Genomic DNA, 15,862 nt, shown 5'->3' on the forward strand with positions numbered 1-15,862 from the left:
AGAATGAAGTATTCAAATGAACTTGGAGTGGGCTTCCAAGTATTGTGGGTTTCAGACACAATTGGTCCATTTCTGGGATTCCAAAGCTGCTTAGAAGACAGAGTGATATCAGTGTGAGTTAGAATGGCAAGGGAAGGTTAGCTCACTGCAATATGTATTAATTTGAGTGAATGATGAATGAAATATGGGGCTGAAGACAGAAAACAAGGATCACAAAAGCTGCTTACTATTTATGTGACCTATTTGGGCACATGTTCTTCAATCCAGTTTTTTCTGATTCCTACACTATGTAGAAATTATGATGAAAACTAAAAACCTTGGAAGTAACCTTAAGCTGTTACGTTCTACCATATATTCAAATTTATATCTCTTTTCTCCAACTTGAATTGTTTTTCTGTCTGAAGTATACAGTAGAATATTTACGTGTTGAATTATTATTTTATTTTTAGTGAAGAAACAAAAGCACAGAAGAGGGACAACATGGGGGAGTATTCTCTTTCTCAGGAAATTATGTAATAAAACAGGCCACAGTAAACCCAGACTGCTTTATTACAGTATGATTTTGTTGTAGCAAAAATTGTCAAGATTCTGAATCCTCTTCTAAGGCTTGTGAGACACTAAATTTTTCTAAAGATTGGGACAGAGGAGACAGCTTTGAAATCAAATTTGAGTCCAAGTTACAGCCCCAGAACTTACTAATAGTGCATTCCTGAGGAACTTCATTGTTTTGAGTTTCATCTCACATACAATACAGAAATAAAAATTTTGGCCTTGTTTAAATTGGTAAGAATTTAATGAAAATCATACAGGATTTAATAAAAATTACACATAAGGTACTTGGTACATAACGCTCCTAAGTGCTATTTTCCTCCCCTCCCCTCCCCTCCAGAACAGATTACCATGTAAAAAGGTGTTCTGAACTCAATAGGAAAAAGAGGGCATCTTATTTTTACACTAGTCCAGAAGCTCTCGAACCTGGCTCCATGTTAGAATCATTTGGAGAACTTTTAAATACTGATTGCCAGGACCTTTGTCCAGAGATTCTAATTTAATTGGTCTGGAATGGATCCTGGCATTGATATTTTTAGAAGTGCCTTAGACAGGAAGGGTTGATAACTTGACTTTCTATTTTCTGGTAAGCATTGATGAGTAAAGTTAACAGAGGCACAAGAAGTGATAGTAGGATACTCTTTTTTTTTTTTTTTTTTTTTATAATGAAAAGACCTAAAAGTTCACCTACAAGAGTAAATTTGTATGTGAATTCTTTTTAGAAAATCAACTGGTTTTCCTATACAGGTTTAGCAATAAATTAATTACATAGAGTATGTCTTTGAAGTTATACTAGAAAAAATGAGATTCTGATCTCAATGGGTTGACAATAAGAGGAATTTTTCAAATCCTAAGAGTTATTTCAACTGGCAAACTGTCACCTTAAACGTGTACCGTTCCTGCCTACATCTTCATTTTGAAAGTGCAGTAAATTCAGTCTTAACATTTAGCCACCAGATAAAGGAGGCTCTTATAAACTTGGTCCCTCTGTTTTGTAATACCCCATCAGCAGTGATCTCCAGTTATCTTTCTGAATAGCCAGTTTCCCCTCATCTGTGATTTTACATAGATCTGATGACTAAATTTCCTAATATTAGATTTAATTATGTTTTGGGGAGGTTACTTTTTTGTTTCGTGTTGTTTTGTGAAAAGCACTAACCTGCTTATCCATGTGGCCTTTCATCCATTTGATCCCTACAGAGCTTTATACAAACCCTTTTTTCTTTACCTTAAATCTGTGGTTCTCAGAGTGTGTGTCAGAATCACCAGGACAGCTTGTTAAGACATTACTTGCTGAGTCCCATCCCCAGAGTTCAGTAGGTCTCAGGTAGAGGAGATGAGTATTTGCATGCCTAACAGTTTCCCAGGTGACTCTGATGATACTGATCCAGGGACCATAGTTTGGAATGTAAATACTTTAATATACCTAATTTGTTTTTCTGTTTTTCAGAGTGTTTGCAATTTGAATTATAAGAACTCGTTTTTACTTTTTTTCTCCATATTTTGAAGTAGTTGTATTCACTGTATATATTGCATTACATCCCATTATTATTACTAATATTTTCATCCAATCATATCCAAGCTCTTATCTATTATTAACTCATTCATCCTCACAATACTCCTCTGAGGTAGTTAATTGGTTGTATCTTTTATGACAGAGAAGCCATGAATAGTTTACCCAGGAAGATGGTAAAGCTAGAAAATGGATATAAAATTCTTGTGTTACTAGATCTTACTAATGTGTTATGTTATTTCTAACATAGGAGATTATGGTGGGCTCCATGTTTCAAGCAGAGATTCCAGTTGGCATTTGTAGATACAAAGAAAATGAAAAAGGTGGGTTAACTGGTAAAGTTACATAGCTTGAATTCATGCTTTTGAGAACTTATTTTATAATGGAATGGGACCAGGACAGTTTGTTACCCCATTGATTTATGAAAGAAGACCCTTCATTATCTCTGTAAGAAGAAAATGTTTCCTGTTTTTCCAGTTTCGTCCATAGAAATCTAACAAGAAAAAATTGAATGCCTTTTTGATACTGAGTGACTTAAAACATCTCAACTTTTTATTTCTTTTTTTTCATATTTTAAATTCCCTGAATATATTCTTTATAACTTGTATAATTTAAATATAAAAGGTTTTATGTCAGTGGAAGCTGTAAGGTTTAAAAATACTCAAGTACATAATGACCTAAAAAGCATACCTTAAGCTTTGAAACTTTTAATATTACTAAAATTGAGGACCTTGATATTTATTTGTAAAATAATTTGGGGAAAAAAACTTGTATACTTAAATTTTACATGATTTTTTCCATCATGTTATATAAAAAGTCTAAGTCATAAATACTTAAACTTCCAGTAACATAAAATACTGGAGGTCTTAAGTCTGTTTTAGATTATTTGGTTGGGGTAAGTTCCAGAAGGAATGTTGTGGGTGTCTTTTTAATGAGTTCATGTGTTGTATGACATCACTTAGTGCTAGAAATCTTTATTCATTTCTTTTATTTCAGTTGTTGTCTTCACATTTCAGCTTACATATGCAGAGTCTTTTGGAGCTGCAGAAGACTTTTGTTTTTTTTCCTTTTAGTGTTCTCTCCAGAAACTTCCTTTATAATGCACTTGCTTTCAGGGCAAATATTAGGTAGAAGGCAGCTAAGGGAACATCACAGGCCAGTAAATTCTAGGGACAGCAAAAATGTTTTAACACCAGTAATAGCTTTTACTCACTTTCAAGTTAATTCCTACAATATACAGGTACATTAAAAGTACAATATGGAGTGACCTTGTTATAAAGTAAGATTCTGTACATATGTTTTATGAATACATTGGAGTTGTGTGCAAAAATAAGTGAACAATTGGCATTTGTATTTATTTTTGTAATTGAATTTTAAAAATAATGCTTTCCTTATGTGCTCTATAATGATTAGCACATGTTCACCATTGAGTTCTTTCTTCAGCTAAAGAACTGAAAGTTAGATATTTGTTCTCATTTATTTTTTTAAGCATTGACTATGAAAAATAATAGTGTTTATCTTAGAAAATTTCATATTTTGTAGCTGGGTAGGAAAATATTTTGGTTTTATGTATGGCAGGTTAGTGTTAGGGCTTAAAGGTAGTTTTAATTAACTTTTTATGTTTTGTATTTAACATGTTTGTATTGTCAGATACCATAGCAAATAAATGATCTTTAATTTTCATTGTTTTAAATTTGGGTTCACTTAAAGCTTTCAATTTTATTGTAATTTTAGAAAGCAATTATACATAATTATTTTTTTCAGGAACAGGTATGACTTACAAATTTTACTCCCCATGAGAATTTAAGCATTATAGATGGTGTGAGGGTTAGACCAGATTTAACAAGGTGATCCTGCTTTAGAGGGGTCACTGTAGTACAGGGTCTTTCCTCAGTTTTGTATTTCTGGTTATTCAGACTTTTGTCATGTTACCCAGAATTTGTCACCACTTAGGGTACCCTGTGCACCCAAACCAAACTCATGTGAAACTTAGGTAAATTACACTGTTAGGGAAAAAACTGTCAACGGGATACTGAAGATTAGTTCATTCTTTCCTTATAGGAAAATGTTTGCAAGATATTTTTCATTGGTTTGGTTAGCACACATTCAAAAGGGAGAGAATTTTGTTGGAATGATTTTGATAAAAAATGCCACAAAACTGTGATACCTTGATACATTCACTGTAGGAATTATTTGATAAATGGATTAGAATTTTTTCATTGATATAAGAAAACCCATTACTGAGTATCCTGGAATGATATTGATCATTTTTTTTCTCTCTGATACCTGATTTCTTTTTTACTAGACTCCATGCAGCATATATATTCCTCATCAGCTATCATTTCTTTTTTTTTTCCTTTTAATTTAATGTTTATTTTTGAGAGGGCACAAATTAGGAGGGGCAGAGAGAGAGAGAGGGAGAGAGAGAATCTCACAAACCGTAGGATCATGACCTGAGCTGAAACCAAGAGTTGACGCTTAACCAGCTGAGCCACCCCGGTGCCCCCCATTCATCACTTCTGCTCCAAGTAGTTATATAAACAAGATTTGTTACAATCATGTTAAAGTTATCTTTGAACCTGTATCTATTGTTATATAATCTCAACTACACGATTAAAATTTTCTTAAATTTATGTAAATTAGTACCTATACTCAGCATAGGTTATTATAATCATTTGTTTATTAATTTTGTATCCTTAATACCTAGTATGATTCTGTTACATAGGCACTTAGTAAACATTTGGTGGCTGAGTTACTAGGTGGGTGCAGAATAACGTTAACAAAACTGATACGCATTCAGTAAAATTTGATTGCTATGTAGACATTTGGCCTTGGACATGTTTACTTCCTTTTCTCCTCCTGTATAAAATAGCTGTAAAAGAGCATTTATTTACAGAGCCTGTCATGAAGATTTACATAGGATATTTTCATGTGTAGCCTTAACAGCATATACATAGTAAGTACTCAGTGGCATTAGTATTCAATGGATGATTAATCTTATCCATTACATATAGGTTTTATTATTCAGCTTTTCAGAAAGCATCAGTTCATGCTGTTTTACTTATAATTAGTAAAGGCCCGGTTCAGTTATCTTCAGCAAAAAAGAATTTACCTTAACTGGAAAGTTCTGGGTAGCATGGCTTCAGATATAACTGGATTTGGGGGTTCTTCTATCAGTTGTCCCTCTCCTTTCCGTCTTTCCTTTATTACAAGACAGGCTAAGATGGCTACTGGGAACTGTTGCTTACACTTTACACTGTCCTTGTAGCTAGAGAACCAACATAAATGAAAACTTCCGTATCTACCTTTGCTCCAGCAGAAGTCCTAGAGAGAACCTCTGTTGACTTAGCTTGAGTCATACTCAGCCAGAAGTAATTACTGTGACCAGAGAGAAGAGTGAGTATTCTGGGTTGCCCTGGCTCATGTATCTGTTCTTGGGGCTCCAGGGTGTGATGTCAGCCTCACTCAAATGGAAAGGATTTAATTCCCGAAGAAGTGTTGTACAGATGAAAAGCATGATTTTTCAGTTATGTGTGTATTTCATTGTTTCTTCCATGTACTAAACTGAATGAACACTGCAGCTTTTGTGGTAAGACTGAAGTGAATGCCGCTAAACATCTTAGAACACAGAGGACTGCCACTGCCTTCCCCTGCTAAGAATAATCTGCCCGAAGTATCAGTATTGCCGCAATTGAGAACCCTGGACTAGGTTGATTAGAATTAGTTGGACTACTTAGGGGGAAAGGGTTAAGAGAAATGACCCAAGATATTTCCTGGTCTAATTTTCATGCTTGCATGACATGAGTTTTAGAGTAAGGAAACGACTAGGAATTTGGCGATAGTGAATAGCAAAGGACCACATAAATCTTTGTTTTTAATGAACATTTGACGTATTACTGATTCTGAAGTTACTTACTAAAAAATGTACACATGCATTATTCTTACTTGATGATAATATTGTTGAAAAGGCAGTTCATTTAGCCTGTACATAGGAAAAGCTTAGCTAGACAATTTAAAATTTATGTCATTAATCACAGTGTATCCTTTTATGAACATGGTGTAAACCTCATTATTTTACCATAGCTGATTATGGACTAGCATTTTCATCCTCATGATACATTGATTAGACTGAATTTTTATTTCAGCATTAAAAATAGAGTAACACGGGGCGCCTGGGTGGCTTAGTCGGTTAAGCGTCCGACTTTCACTTAGGTCATGATCTCGCGGTTCGTGGGTTCGAGCCCCGCGTCGGGCTCTGTGCTGACTGCCAGCTCAGAGCCTGGAGCCTGTTTCAGTCTGTGACTCCCTCTCTCTCTGACCCTCCGCTGCTCACGCTATCTCTCTCTCTCTCTCCTAGAAATAAAACATAAAAAAAAAAAAGAGTAACACTTTTTACTCTGAAAACTGAAAGTGAATAAATATAAATTTATTCATTGGGAATTAATTTCCTGGACTGAAAAAGTCTGTGGTTTTGTGGTGGTAGTTTGTGGACTTTCTACAACCCCTCCCCCCCCAACCACCACCACACACACAGTGAACTTTGTTAACTTATTCTGACAACCCATTTTGCCCATTTTATTTGAAAAGCTTAATTTGTTACTTAAAATGCCATAATAAGCACTTCCCTAGGTAACTTGAATACACTAGGTGTGTTCCTGCCTTTGGAATGCTTTCACTTACTTATAATCACATGTAAATTATATCTTCTGTAATATAAGGTGGGTATATTTGTGGTTGCTTTTTTAAAAATTCTAATATCTAGGCTTGGTAGTTCATTTAAAATGATACAGTTTCAGAAGATGCTGTTACATTTCAGTGATGTAATCTTGCAAATCTAGTATTCTTATGTCCTTTTATGTAATTATAATAAAATGTTTCTTTTTGTTATTTTATAGTTTTCATATTTATAGGTGGTGTTTTTCATCTGTATTTTAGTGTGTTTTATTGTAGTAGTGGATTTCTGATTTTCTGATCTCTTGGCATTTAGTTCTGCAACGGACATTTAACAAAAGTTAGCTGTTGTTGCCTGTTTTATTTAGATCATAGTCAAAAGTCAATATTTTATTTGGAGTGTAAACTTAAGTGAAAAATAATTTGGTCTTTTTCTGGAACCAGTAAAGGCAGTATGGTTTATTCTCTGTGGAAATGCTGATTGTTCTTATCTGTGATACTTTTTTAGTATGTTGTCATTGTATAAAATGAGGTGTTGTATTCTCAGAGTCAGCCTGTCTGGCTGTCTTGTCACAGTTCTAGGGGTCTGGCTTGTCATTTGGCACCATCTGGTGATGTTTGTGTACTCAGCTTAAATAGGATATCTCTATATCCTGTGGCTATCTGGAACTTAACAGAATGATTCCAGAAGTATCTTTCATGTCACTGTGCTTGTTTCATAGGCCCAGTATGGATGTATTTAAGTGGGAGAACCACTGGGGACTCGGGGACTCACCACTTTCCATCTTTCTTAGGGCTTCTTGTAAGGCCTTATCCATACTCCATCCATCAGTCTTAAGAATATGAAAAGTGTAGTCTTCCCCACTCCCTCCTTCAGTGAACAGAGGTTAAGCAGAGAACAAAAATCAATAGTATATCCAAATTCACGTTATCCTGACAGTTTCACAGTATTTACGATTTAGAGTTTCACTAAGATTGTACCAGCAGGCTACAGAAGGAATGAGGTTTACTAAGGAAAACTTTCTAGAGATTATCTGTGTACTTTAAAGAAGAGTATCTGTTTTGGGAAACAGAAAGGTAGAACAGTATTTTAAAGTGTATGTGTGTAGTGGGGGTGTGGAGTGAGACAAGGTAATTTATATGAAAACACACAGTGCCTGGGGCGCCTGGGTGGCTTAGTCAGTTAGGCGTCCGACTTTCACTTAGGTCATGATCTCGCGGTTCGTGGGTTCGAGCCCCGCATCGGGCTCTGTGCTGACTGCCAGCTCAGAGCCTGGAGCCTATTTCAGAGTCTGTGTCTCCCTCTCTCTCTGACCCTCCCCTGCTCACGCTTTCTCTCTCCTAGAAATAAATAAAAATATTAAAAAAAAAAAAAAAAACACAGTGCCAGGTACATAGGAGATGCTTAATTAGCTGTTAATTCCTTTCATTTTTATTTTTTTAATGTTTATTTTTGAAAGAGAGAGACACAGAGTGAATGGGGGAGGAGCAGAGAGCAAGGGAGACGCAGAATCTGAGGCTGGTTCTAGGCTCTGAGCTGTCAGCACAGAGCCCGACAGAGGGTCTCGAACTCACAAACTATGCGGTTATGACCTGAGCTGAAGTTGGATGCTTAACTGACTGAGCCACCCAGGTGCCCTACTGTTAATTCCTTTTTTTAATAACACAAGGAACTTTGACACTATCAGTTATCCTCTGTCTCTTAAATACAGAGGTTTTTTTTTTTTTAGCTGGTTCTTTCCTACTGGCATTTAAGTGATTGTCTCCTCTGTTTAAAAACCACTAAGACCAAAAACTATCTTCAATTCTACCTCCTCTCAGGCTGTACCTTAAAACCAAACTTTTCAAGAGTCCTCTACTTTATTTCTTCCTCTTCTGTTTACTCTTCAGTCCTCTCCAGTGGGGCCCCAGCTTCCATTTCTTCACAGAAACAGCTCTTAAAACTTACCCCTCCTTGTTAGTAAGTCCATCATACCTTTTTCAGTTTTCATGCTGTTCACCGAACAGCATTTGGCCATCAGTTCTAGCACTCCTTGAAGCATTTTTCCCCCCAGTAGTGATGGTGTCATATGTGTTAATTTTTCTCTCTGACTCTTCCTTAGTTTTTTTGTCTATGTTTCCATCTTCCTGTCTGTTACATTTGCACAGGGCTCTCATCTTAGGTTTTCCCCCTTTCCTTTCATCTTTTAAATTGTGATGAGGTTTCAACTTTAGTTTTACTATAATGGAAATTCTGATGAAAATGAAATGCTTTTTTTTTTAAAAAAAAAAAAAGAAAAGACTTGTTTTATGAAAATGATTTATGTTTATTATATTTTCAAGCTTCATAGAAAAATATATAAAATAAAAAATTACCCTAAACTTTACCATCAAGAAATAAGCAGTGTTAATTAATATTTGGTGAGCATTTTTTTAGACCTCTCATTTAAAAAATAATAATAATAGCTAACATCCACTGAACTTTAATATGTGCCAGAATTGTTTTAGAGTACTTTAAATCTTTACAACCCAACATGATAGTGTTGTTATCCCCATTTCACAGATGATTCAGAGAGAAGAGAAGTAACTTGTCCAAGGTCATATACACAGTACATGGTGGTAGTGATGCTGTTCAAACCAAGAGAGCTTGGACTTGGGTAAATTCAAGCTAAGTCAGCTTGGCTGTGAAAGAGTTATAAAATTGCTTGAATCACTTAGGCTATAAATATGGCCCAAGAATGAAGTTAGGCAAGTCCTAGGACCATGTTGTACCTCTCACTTCTCAACATGTTGGTTCATAAGTGTGAATAATTTGTTTAATGTTAGTGTTTTAACACAAACAAGTTTTGGCATTTTTTTTAACATTATGTTTTCCTAACTTAGTATATGAAAAAGATGATCAGCTTCTGTGGGACCCTGAGTACTTACCGGAAGATAAAGTGATTATATTTCTTAAGGATGCATCTAGACGAACAGGTGATGAGAAAGGTGTAGAAGCAATTCCTGAAGGATCTCACATAAAAGACAATGAACAGGTACATGATTAAGAAGTAACCTAACATTACAGAATGAATGGGTCATGGGGATTAAAGGTATAGCATAAGGAATATAGTCAATAATAGCATTATATGGGGACACTTGTGGTGGGCATAGCACAGTGTGTACAGTTGTCCAGTCACTATGTTGTACACCTGAAACTAATGTAACATTGTGTGCCAACCATACTTCAGTTTAAAAAAATAAATAACTTGCAGTTTTCCCCAAATAAATTATCTACATTTATAGATGTAAAAGCTGTCACGTTCAGTGTTATGATATCCACCAAAATTTCCATAATGTCATCAATAGGGAATCAGCAATAGCTAATATGTTACACACTCACATCATTAGTATAATTTCAGCTAAAATAAAAATGATATGTCATCTTCCCTATTATATATACTTTTTATTCAAAATTTTGGAGTTCCTTTGGATATCCCTGAGAGTCTGTGGATATCATCAACTTGAGAATATATATCTGGGATAATGTTTTAAGGATATGGTAGACAAGTTGCCTACAAGTGAACCTAATGACAGCAGTTCTTTTTTTTGTTTTTCCACTTTCATAAGTCAATGCTTTTCTTTTCTCATTTGTTTTAGAGTAGGAGCTGCAAAAAGCCAAAAAAAGGGTTTGTGATTTTTATAAAATAATTTTTTTATTTTTAAATTTCTGAGATATGGCTGCCCAGTTAGAGTATTTGCTTACTATTTTCTATGTATTCAGAAGTGTTTAATTACCAGGATGGAATTTGTTTTTTTATTTTTTTTTATTTTTGTTTATTTATTTTGGAGAGAGAGAAGGAGACACACAGAATCTGAAGCAGGCTCCAGGCTCTAAGCAGTCATCACAGAGCCCAACGGTGGGCTCAGACTCACAAACCATGAGATCATGACCTGAGCCAAAGTTGGACACTCAACCAACTGAGCCACCCAAGCACCCCGGAATTTGTTTTTCTTTAGTGTTCTCTGTGTTACATTCACTAGAATTACTTGTCTTCCAGAAATGATGAACACAAACACTGGATTCAGGAAAAGCTTTTACTTAAGAAATTGTAGCCTTGAATTGTTTATAGTCTGGGTCACATATTGAAGTCTTTTTGTTTTTCTAGGCGTTATACGAATTAGTTAAATGCAATTTTGACACAGAAGAAGCACTGAGAAGATTAAGATTTAATGTAAAAGCAGCTAGAGGTAAATAATAAATTTTTACTTGTTTTCATGACTTAGCAGAAATTTAGAACTTAAGATCTTCAGTCTGCATAGGTATAATAATGGTCTTTCTCAATTCAGTAAGTATTTGGTGAATAACAAATAACTTGTAACATATCAAATAACTTGTGTCTAACACCAGCATTATGGGAGATGGGATTAAGTTTGGTTCTTCTTTATGGGAAAATAAGGCCATTAAAAAACACATAATGCCTTTCAATTTCAAGGCATTTTTTAAAATACTTTTTATCTATTTATTTTGAGAGAGGGCATGCATTCATGCATGCATGCAGGAGGAGCAGAGAGAAAGGGAGAGGGCATTCCAAGCAGGCTCTGTACTGCCAGCACAGAGACCAGCACAGGGCTCAGTTACACAGACCTTGAGCTCATGACCTGAGCTGAAGTCAGGAGTTGGATGCTTAACCAGCTGAGCCACCCAGGTGCCCTTAAAGGCATTTTTAAGAAGTATTTTTTCATTTGATCTTGTGAATAGCCCTGTGAGCTATGGAGTGTGATAGTTGTTATCTTTAGTTTCAAACTGATGAGACTGAGGTCTCCGAACTGAAGTCCCTTTGCTGGCTCCCATTGTGCTTCACTAAGAACACTATATGTTATCATATAACAAATGGAAGATATTCATTCAACAAAAATGGGAAGGCCTACTAGGTTCTGAGGACATTATAAAGTCCCTGCTCTCATAGCACTTAGAACCTTGGTAGAGAAGCTGAAAAATAGTTATGAGTTCTTCCAAGGAGAATTAGAAGGTGCAATTCAAATTTATTGCAGTAGGACTTAACCTAATGTGGGGAAAGGGTGAGGCTGTTAGGGAAAGCTTTTAGAACAAAGGGGTATTTTGCTGAGATGTAAACAACTTAGGTGAAAAGGGTGAAGCAGGAAGTAAGTATAGACAAAGGGAAATAGCATTAAAGTTACAAAGAATGTAGTGAATTTAAGGAATTGAAAGGTAGCTAGTCTAGTTAGGTAATAAAGGAGAAAGTGACCCAAGTTGAAATTAGAGAATTAGGGACCAAGTCTTCCAAATTTTTATTAAATACAGAGTTTTTGTCACTTTATCTTTTGCAACCATCAGTAATAGTGCTCAGGAGTAAAACACTGCCCTTATTGTTACTAGAAACTTAACATTTTTATTTGTAACTGGTTATATGCAGTATTTGGGGGAATATTGCTTTAACAGTTTTCCCACCCATTTTGTCAGAGGAATTATCTGTTTGGACAGAAGAAGAGTGTAGAAATTTTGAACAAGGGCTGAAGGCCTATGGAAAGGATTTTCATTTGATTCAGGCTAATAAAGTAAGTAATGATCTATGTTCTCTTTATACAAAGCTATTTAGTTAACCCAGATCATCTTAAAGCAATTATTTTCTAATATTAAAGGTTCTATAAAGTACGTTTTACTATGTTAGTTTTTGGGAATTATAAGCATGCCTAGACTTTCTGGCATATATTTACTAAGTGACTGTTTTCAGTACATGATGTTAGACGACTTTAAGAATTGGACTGATTTACAAATATGTTTATCAACCTCTGGGTAGGATATGTGTATATAATGTAATTATTTAAAGCTATTTTCCATAAACTTGTGACAGATTGTCTTAAAGGAGGGTTTTTAAGTTAATTTTGAAAGTTCAAAACATTTCTAGCATGACATTATTTATAATTAAAACATTTTTGCATTTAAGTCCTGAGTGTCTAAAATCAGAAACTTAATATTTAATATGGTGTTAATTAGATTTAATCTTCTAGAAGAATATCTCAATAAATCAGCTTTTTTGTACATTATAATTTGATAATTGTATTTAACACTCATTTATCATTCCATATTGATAATATCGACTATACAGTGTCAGTGTATACCCAAAAGAACTGCATAATTACTTGCATTGTTTGGGAAATAAGGATATGCAAAATTAAAATCTCAAGAGTTGAACTGGAAGCCAGTAAGGAATTTCTAGACTTATATAAATATCACATTTTTAGCAAATAGAAATGGCAAGGACCTTGGCATTACATATTTCCTTAAAGATAGCATCTAAGTTTTGTGTGATGGCTTGTCTAGGATGATGTTGAAAGTATCTGGGTTTACATGGGCTTAATTTATGTCTGAGTTCTAAGTAGTCTGTCACCACATTCTTCTTACATCTCTGAATGTGACTGGATAGAGTTTACTTAATTTGTTTTACTCTATATTTAACAGTATATTTTATGTTCTATAAAGAGTTGCTTATAAGTCTGAATTTTTCTTAATTTTATTGTGCAAAACTAGCTTACTCTTGATTATCTTGTTACATTTTGGCATTTGACATCAGATATAAAACTACTAATAAAAGAGAAATTTTGAGTCATAGCATTGGTGTCAAAAATGTATCCTACCTCTTAATGTTGTGTCCAAATGGACTGATTACCTCCAGCACAGGCCATATTCTATGAAAGGAGTGCATTATGCTAATGTGACTAGATATATATGTTTATGACTGTAAAAAATATATACATTGTTTCATGATTGAATGGGACATTTTTGGATATGAGTTTTCCAGCATTGCTGCTTAGATTGAAACCAAACCATGCTGTATTACCTATGGAGGGGACCCCTGGAGTGGCAAGCTGGTATAATAACCAGCAGCAGCAGCAGCAGCAGCCCTCCAGAAATCCCTCTTTTAAGAAGTAAGAACCTATTAGGTGACTATAAACTACTAGTCAATAAAGCCTCTAATATAATATTGAAAATAAGACCTTGATTTCTTTGTTTTGGATAGTGATATTTCAGTGTTCCAGAAGTCAGCTGACCTATCTATACCTAATATACTATAGTGAACAAAAAAGAGGACAGTAATTCTTTAAGAAGGAAAAGAAAACATTAAGTAAAACAGTGAAAACATTAAGACTTTGTTTTTATACCTGAAATTGAAGTTTGCATCTTAATCATAAGTTCTGTGTAGGGTTAGTTTATTGAAGATTTTTCAGAATATTAACTTTGCATGCCCCAAAATACCTTTTCAGTCTTTGCTTTCAGAAAAGTACAGTTGACTTGGCTGATACCTGTATAGAAATAAGGATTCTAAAGGAGACATAAAAAAAAAAAAAAACACCTTGAGAAGATGATAAAAACAAAATCAAAATACCTTGATATCTTTCAGTCTTAGAGAAGCATGGGCTAAACTTGTAAAGTGCAAGCATTTGGGGAAGAAAGAAAAATACATCGAGTAGTGAAATGAGGATGTCATCAAATTGACTTTAGGTGCAGTCAGTCCTACAGGATACTTACTTCAAGATTAGACATTTATAGGTTAAAGCAATATGTCTTGCATCTCAACACTTATGCAGAAACCTTTTTTTTTTATTTTAAACTCCTAGTATTTTATTATATACATCAACCTTAGCTTTCCAAGCTAACTAAGCATTGAAAAAGGGGGATGTTGTCCACATAATTTGTCTGTCTCATTGGTGTTGAACGTTTATGTAGGGGAGCCATTCAGTCTCATAGATAGGTATAGCACCTGTTACTGAAGTAACTTAGTAAGCAAAGAATTAGCATTGGCATTATTATACCTTTCAACTCATTATGGAATATTCTCAGCCATTTAGAAAGTAAAATAACTGAGTCTGGATCACCAGTGAGACCTCTAAGAGAATCTTTTAAATGGTAATTGAAAAGTAGACTCCCTAGGTAATCTGTGAATAAAAGTATACTGGCTGTAACATTAATTATAATTAAATGCCACTTCCAGATATTTTCAAAAGGGAAGTGTTTATTTGTATAGTAAATTAAGATGCTTTTATTTATTTTAAAATTTTTAATGTTTTATTTATTTCTGAGAGAAGAGAGAGAGAGAGAGAGCGTGAGCAGGGGAGGGGCAGAGAGAGAGGGAGACACAGAATCTGAAGCAGGCTCCAGGCTCTGAGCTGTCAGTACAGAGTCCAACTTGAGGCTCAAACCCACAAACCGTGAGATCATGACCTGAGCCGAAGTCGGACACTTAACTGACTGAGCCACCCAGGCGCCCTTTATTTATTTATTTTAATGTTTATTTTTGAGGGGGTGGCCGCAAAGTGCAAGCGGGGGAGGAGCAGAGAAAGAGGGAGACACAGAATCTGAAGCAGGCTCCAGGCTTTGAGCCATCAGCACAGAGCCCTGCGCAGGGCTTGAACTCAAACCATGCATGAGATCATGACCTGAGCTGAAGTTGGACTCTTAACTGAGCCACCCAGGCACCCCAAATTAAGATGCTTTTAAAAAGCATAATGCTAAAATATCTGAAGACTTGTTGCCACTGTATTATTTCTCTCCATTTTTCATGAAATAACTCCTTTAAGGAGGAGATGATTCTTAAAAACAAGTGTTTTTTTCTTATAGGTTCGAACAAGGTCAGTTGGTGAATGTGTAGCATTTTATTATATGTGGAAAAAATCTGAACGTTACGATTTCTTTGCTCAGCAAACGCGATTTGGAAAAAAGAAATATAACCTTCATCCTGGTGTAACGTGAGTTTATTTTTTTTCTGTCAAGTCATATTTTTGCTCTTGAATTTTTCTTGAGAAAATTGTGATTTTTTTTTTTTTAGAATCTTCTTTTTTCACTAGGATAAGAGTTTACATTAAAGTTATCCAGTTTTAGACATCTCTTCACAGAGCATTTAGGCTTCAGTGCCTTATGAAACATTATAAACTACAATTCATAATACTTGAGACAAATACATCAAGGCAAATGTTAGTGTATTTCAGGAGAGTAAGTAGATCAGAATAGATGGTAAAGCATGTTTTTGTTAACTTCTGTTCCATTCAGTATAAGCACATAGTTTTTATCTAATAATACTGTGAGCACAGTGAGCACAGAAAAGAAACTCTTCAAAAACTATGGGGCTTACTGCCTCATAGAATCTCCTT

General features: G+C 34.9%; 1 protein-coding gene across 10 annotated transcripts in view; it reads left to right on the top strand.

Moving 5' to 3' along the window:
* Positions 1 to 15,862, top strand: part of MIER1 (MIER1 transcriptional regulator) — a 59,203-nt gene that overhangs the window by 34,865 nt on the left and 8,476 nt on the right. For all 10 annotated transcript variants that reach the window (XM_039233440.1, XM_039233436.1, XM_039233431.1 and 7 more), the window contains 5 exons: positions 2,313 to 2,385; positions 9,596 to 9,747; positions 10,861 to 10,942; positions 12,177 to 12,271; positions 15,333 to 15,460. In XM_039233440.1, the coding sequence (XP_039089371.1) occupies positions 2,313 to 2,385; positions 9,596 to 9,747; positions 10,861 to 10,942; positions 12,177 to 12,271; positions 15,333 to 15,460 (530 nt within the window). The remainder of the gene's footprint in view (positions 1 to 2,312; positions 2,386 to 9,595; positions 9,748 to 10,860; positions 10,943 to 12,176; positions 12,272 to 15,332; positions 15,461 to 15,862) is intronic.

This window comes from Hyaena hyaena, unplaced genomic scaffold (genome assembly GCF_003009895.1).
Source record: "Hyaena hyaena isolate Hyena2069 unplaced genomic scaffold, ASM300989v1 scaffold_75, whole genome shotgun sequence".
NCBI lineage: Eukaryota > Metazoa > Chordata > Mammalia > Carnivora > Hyaenidae > Hyaena > Hyaena hyaena.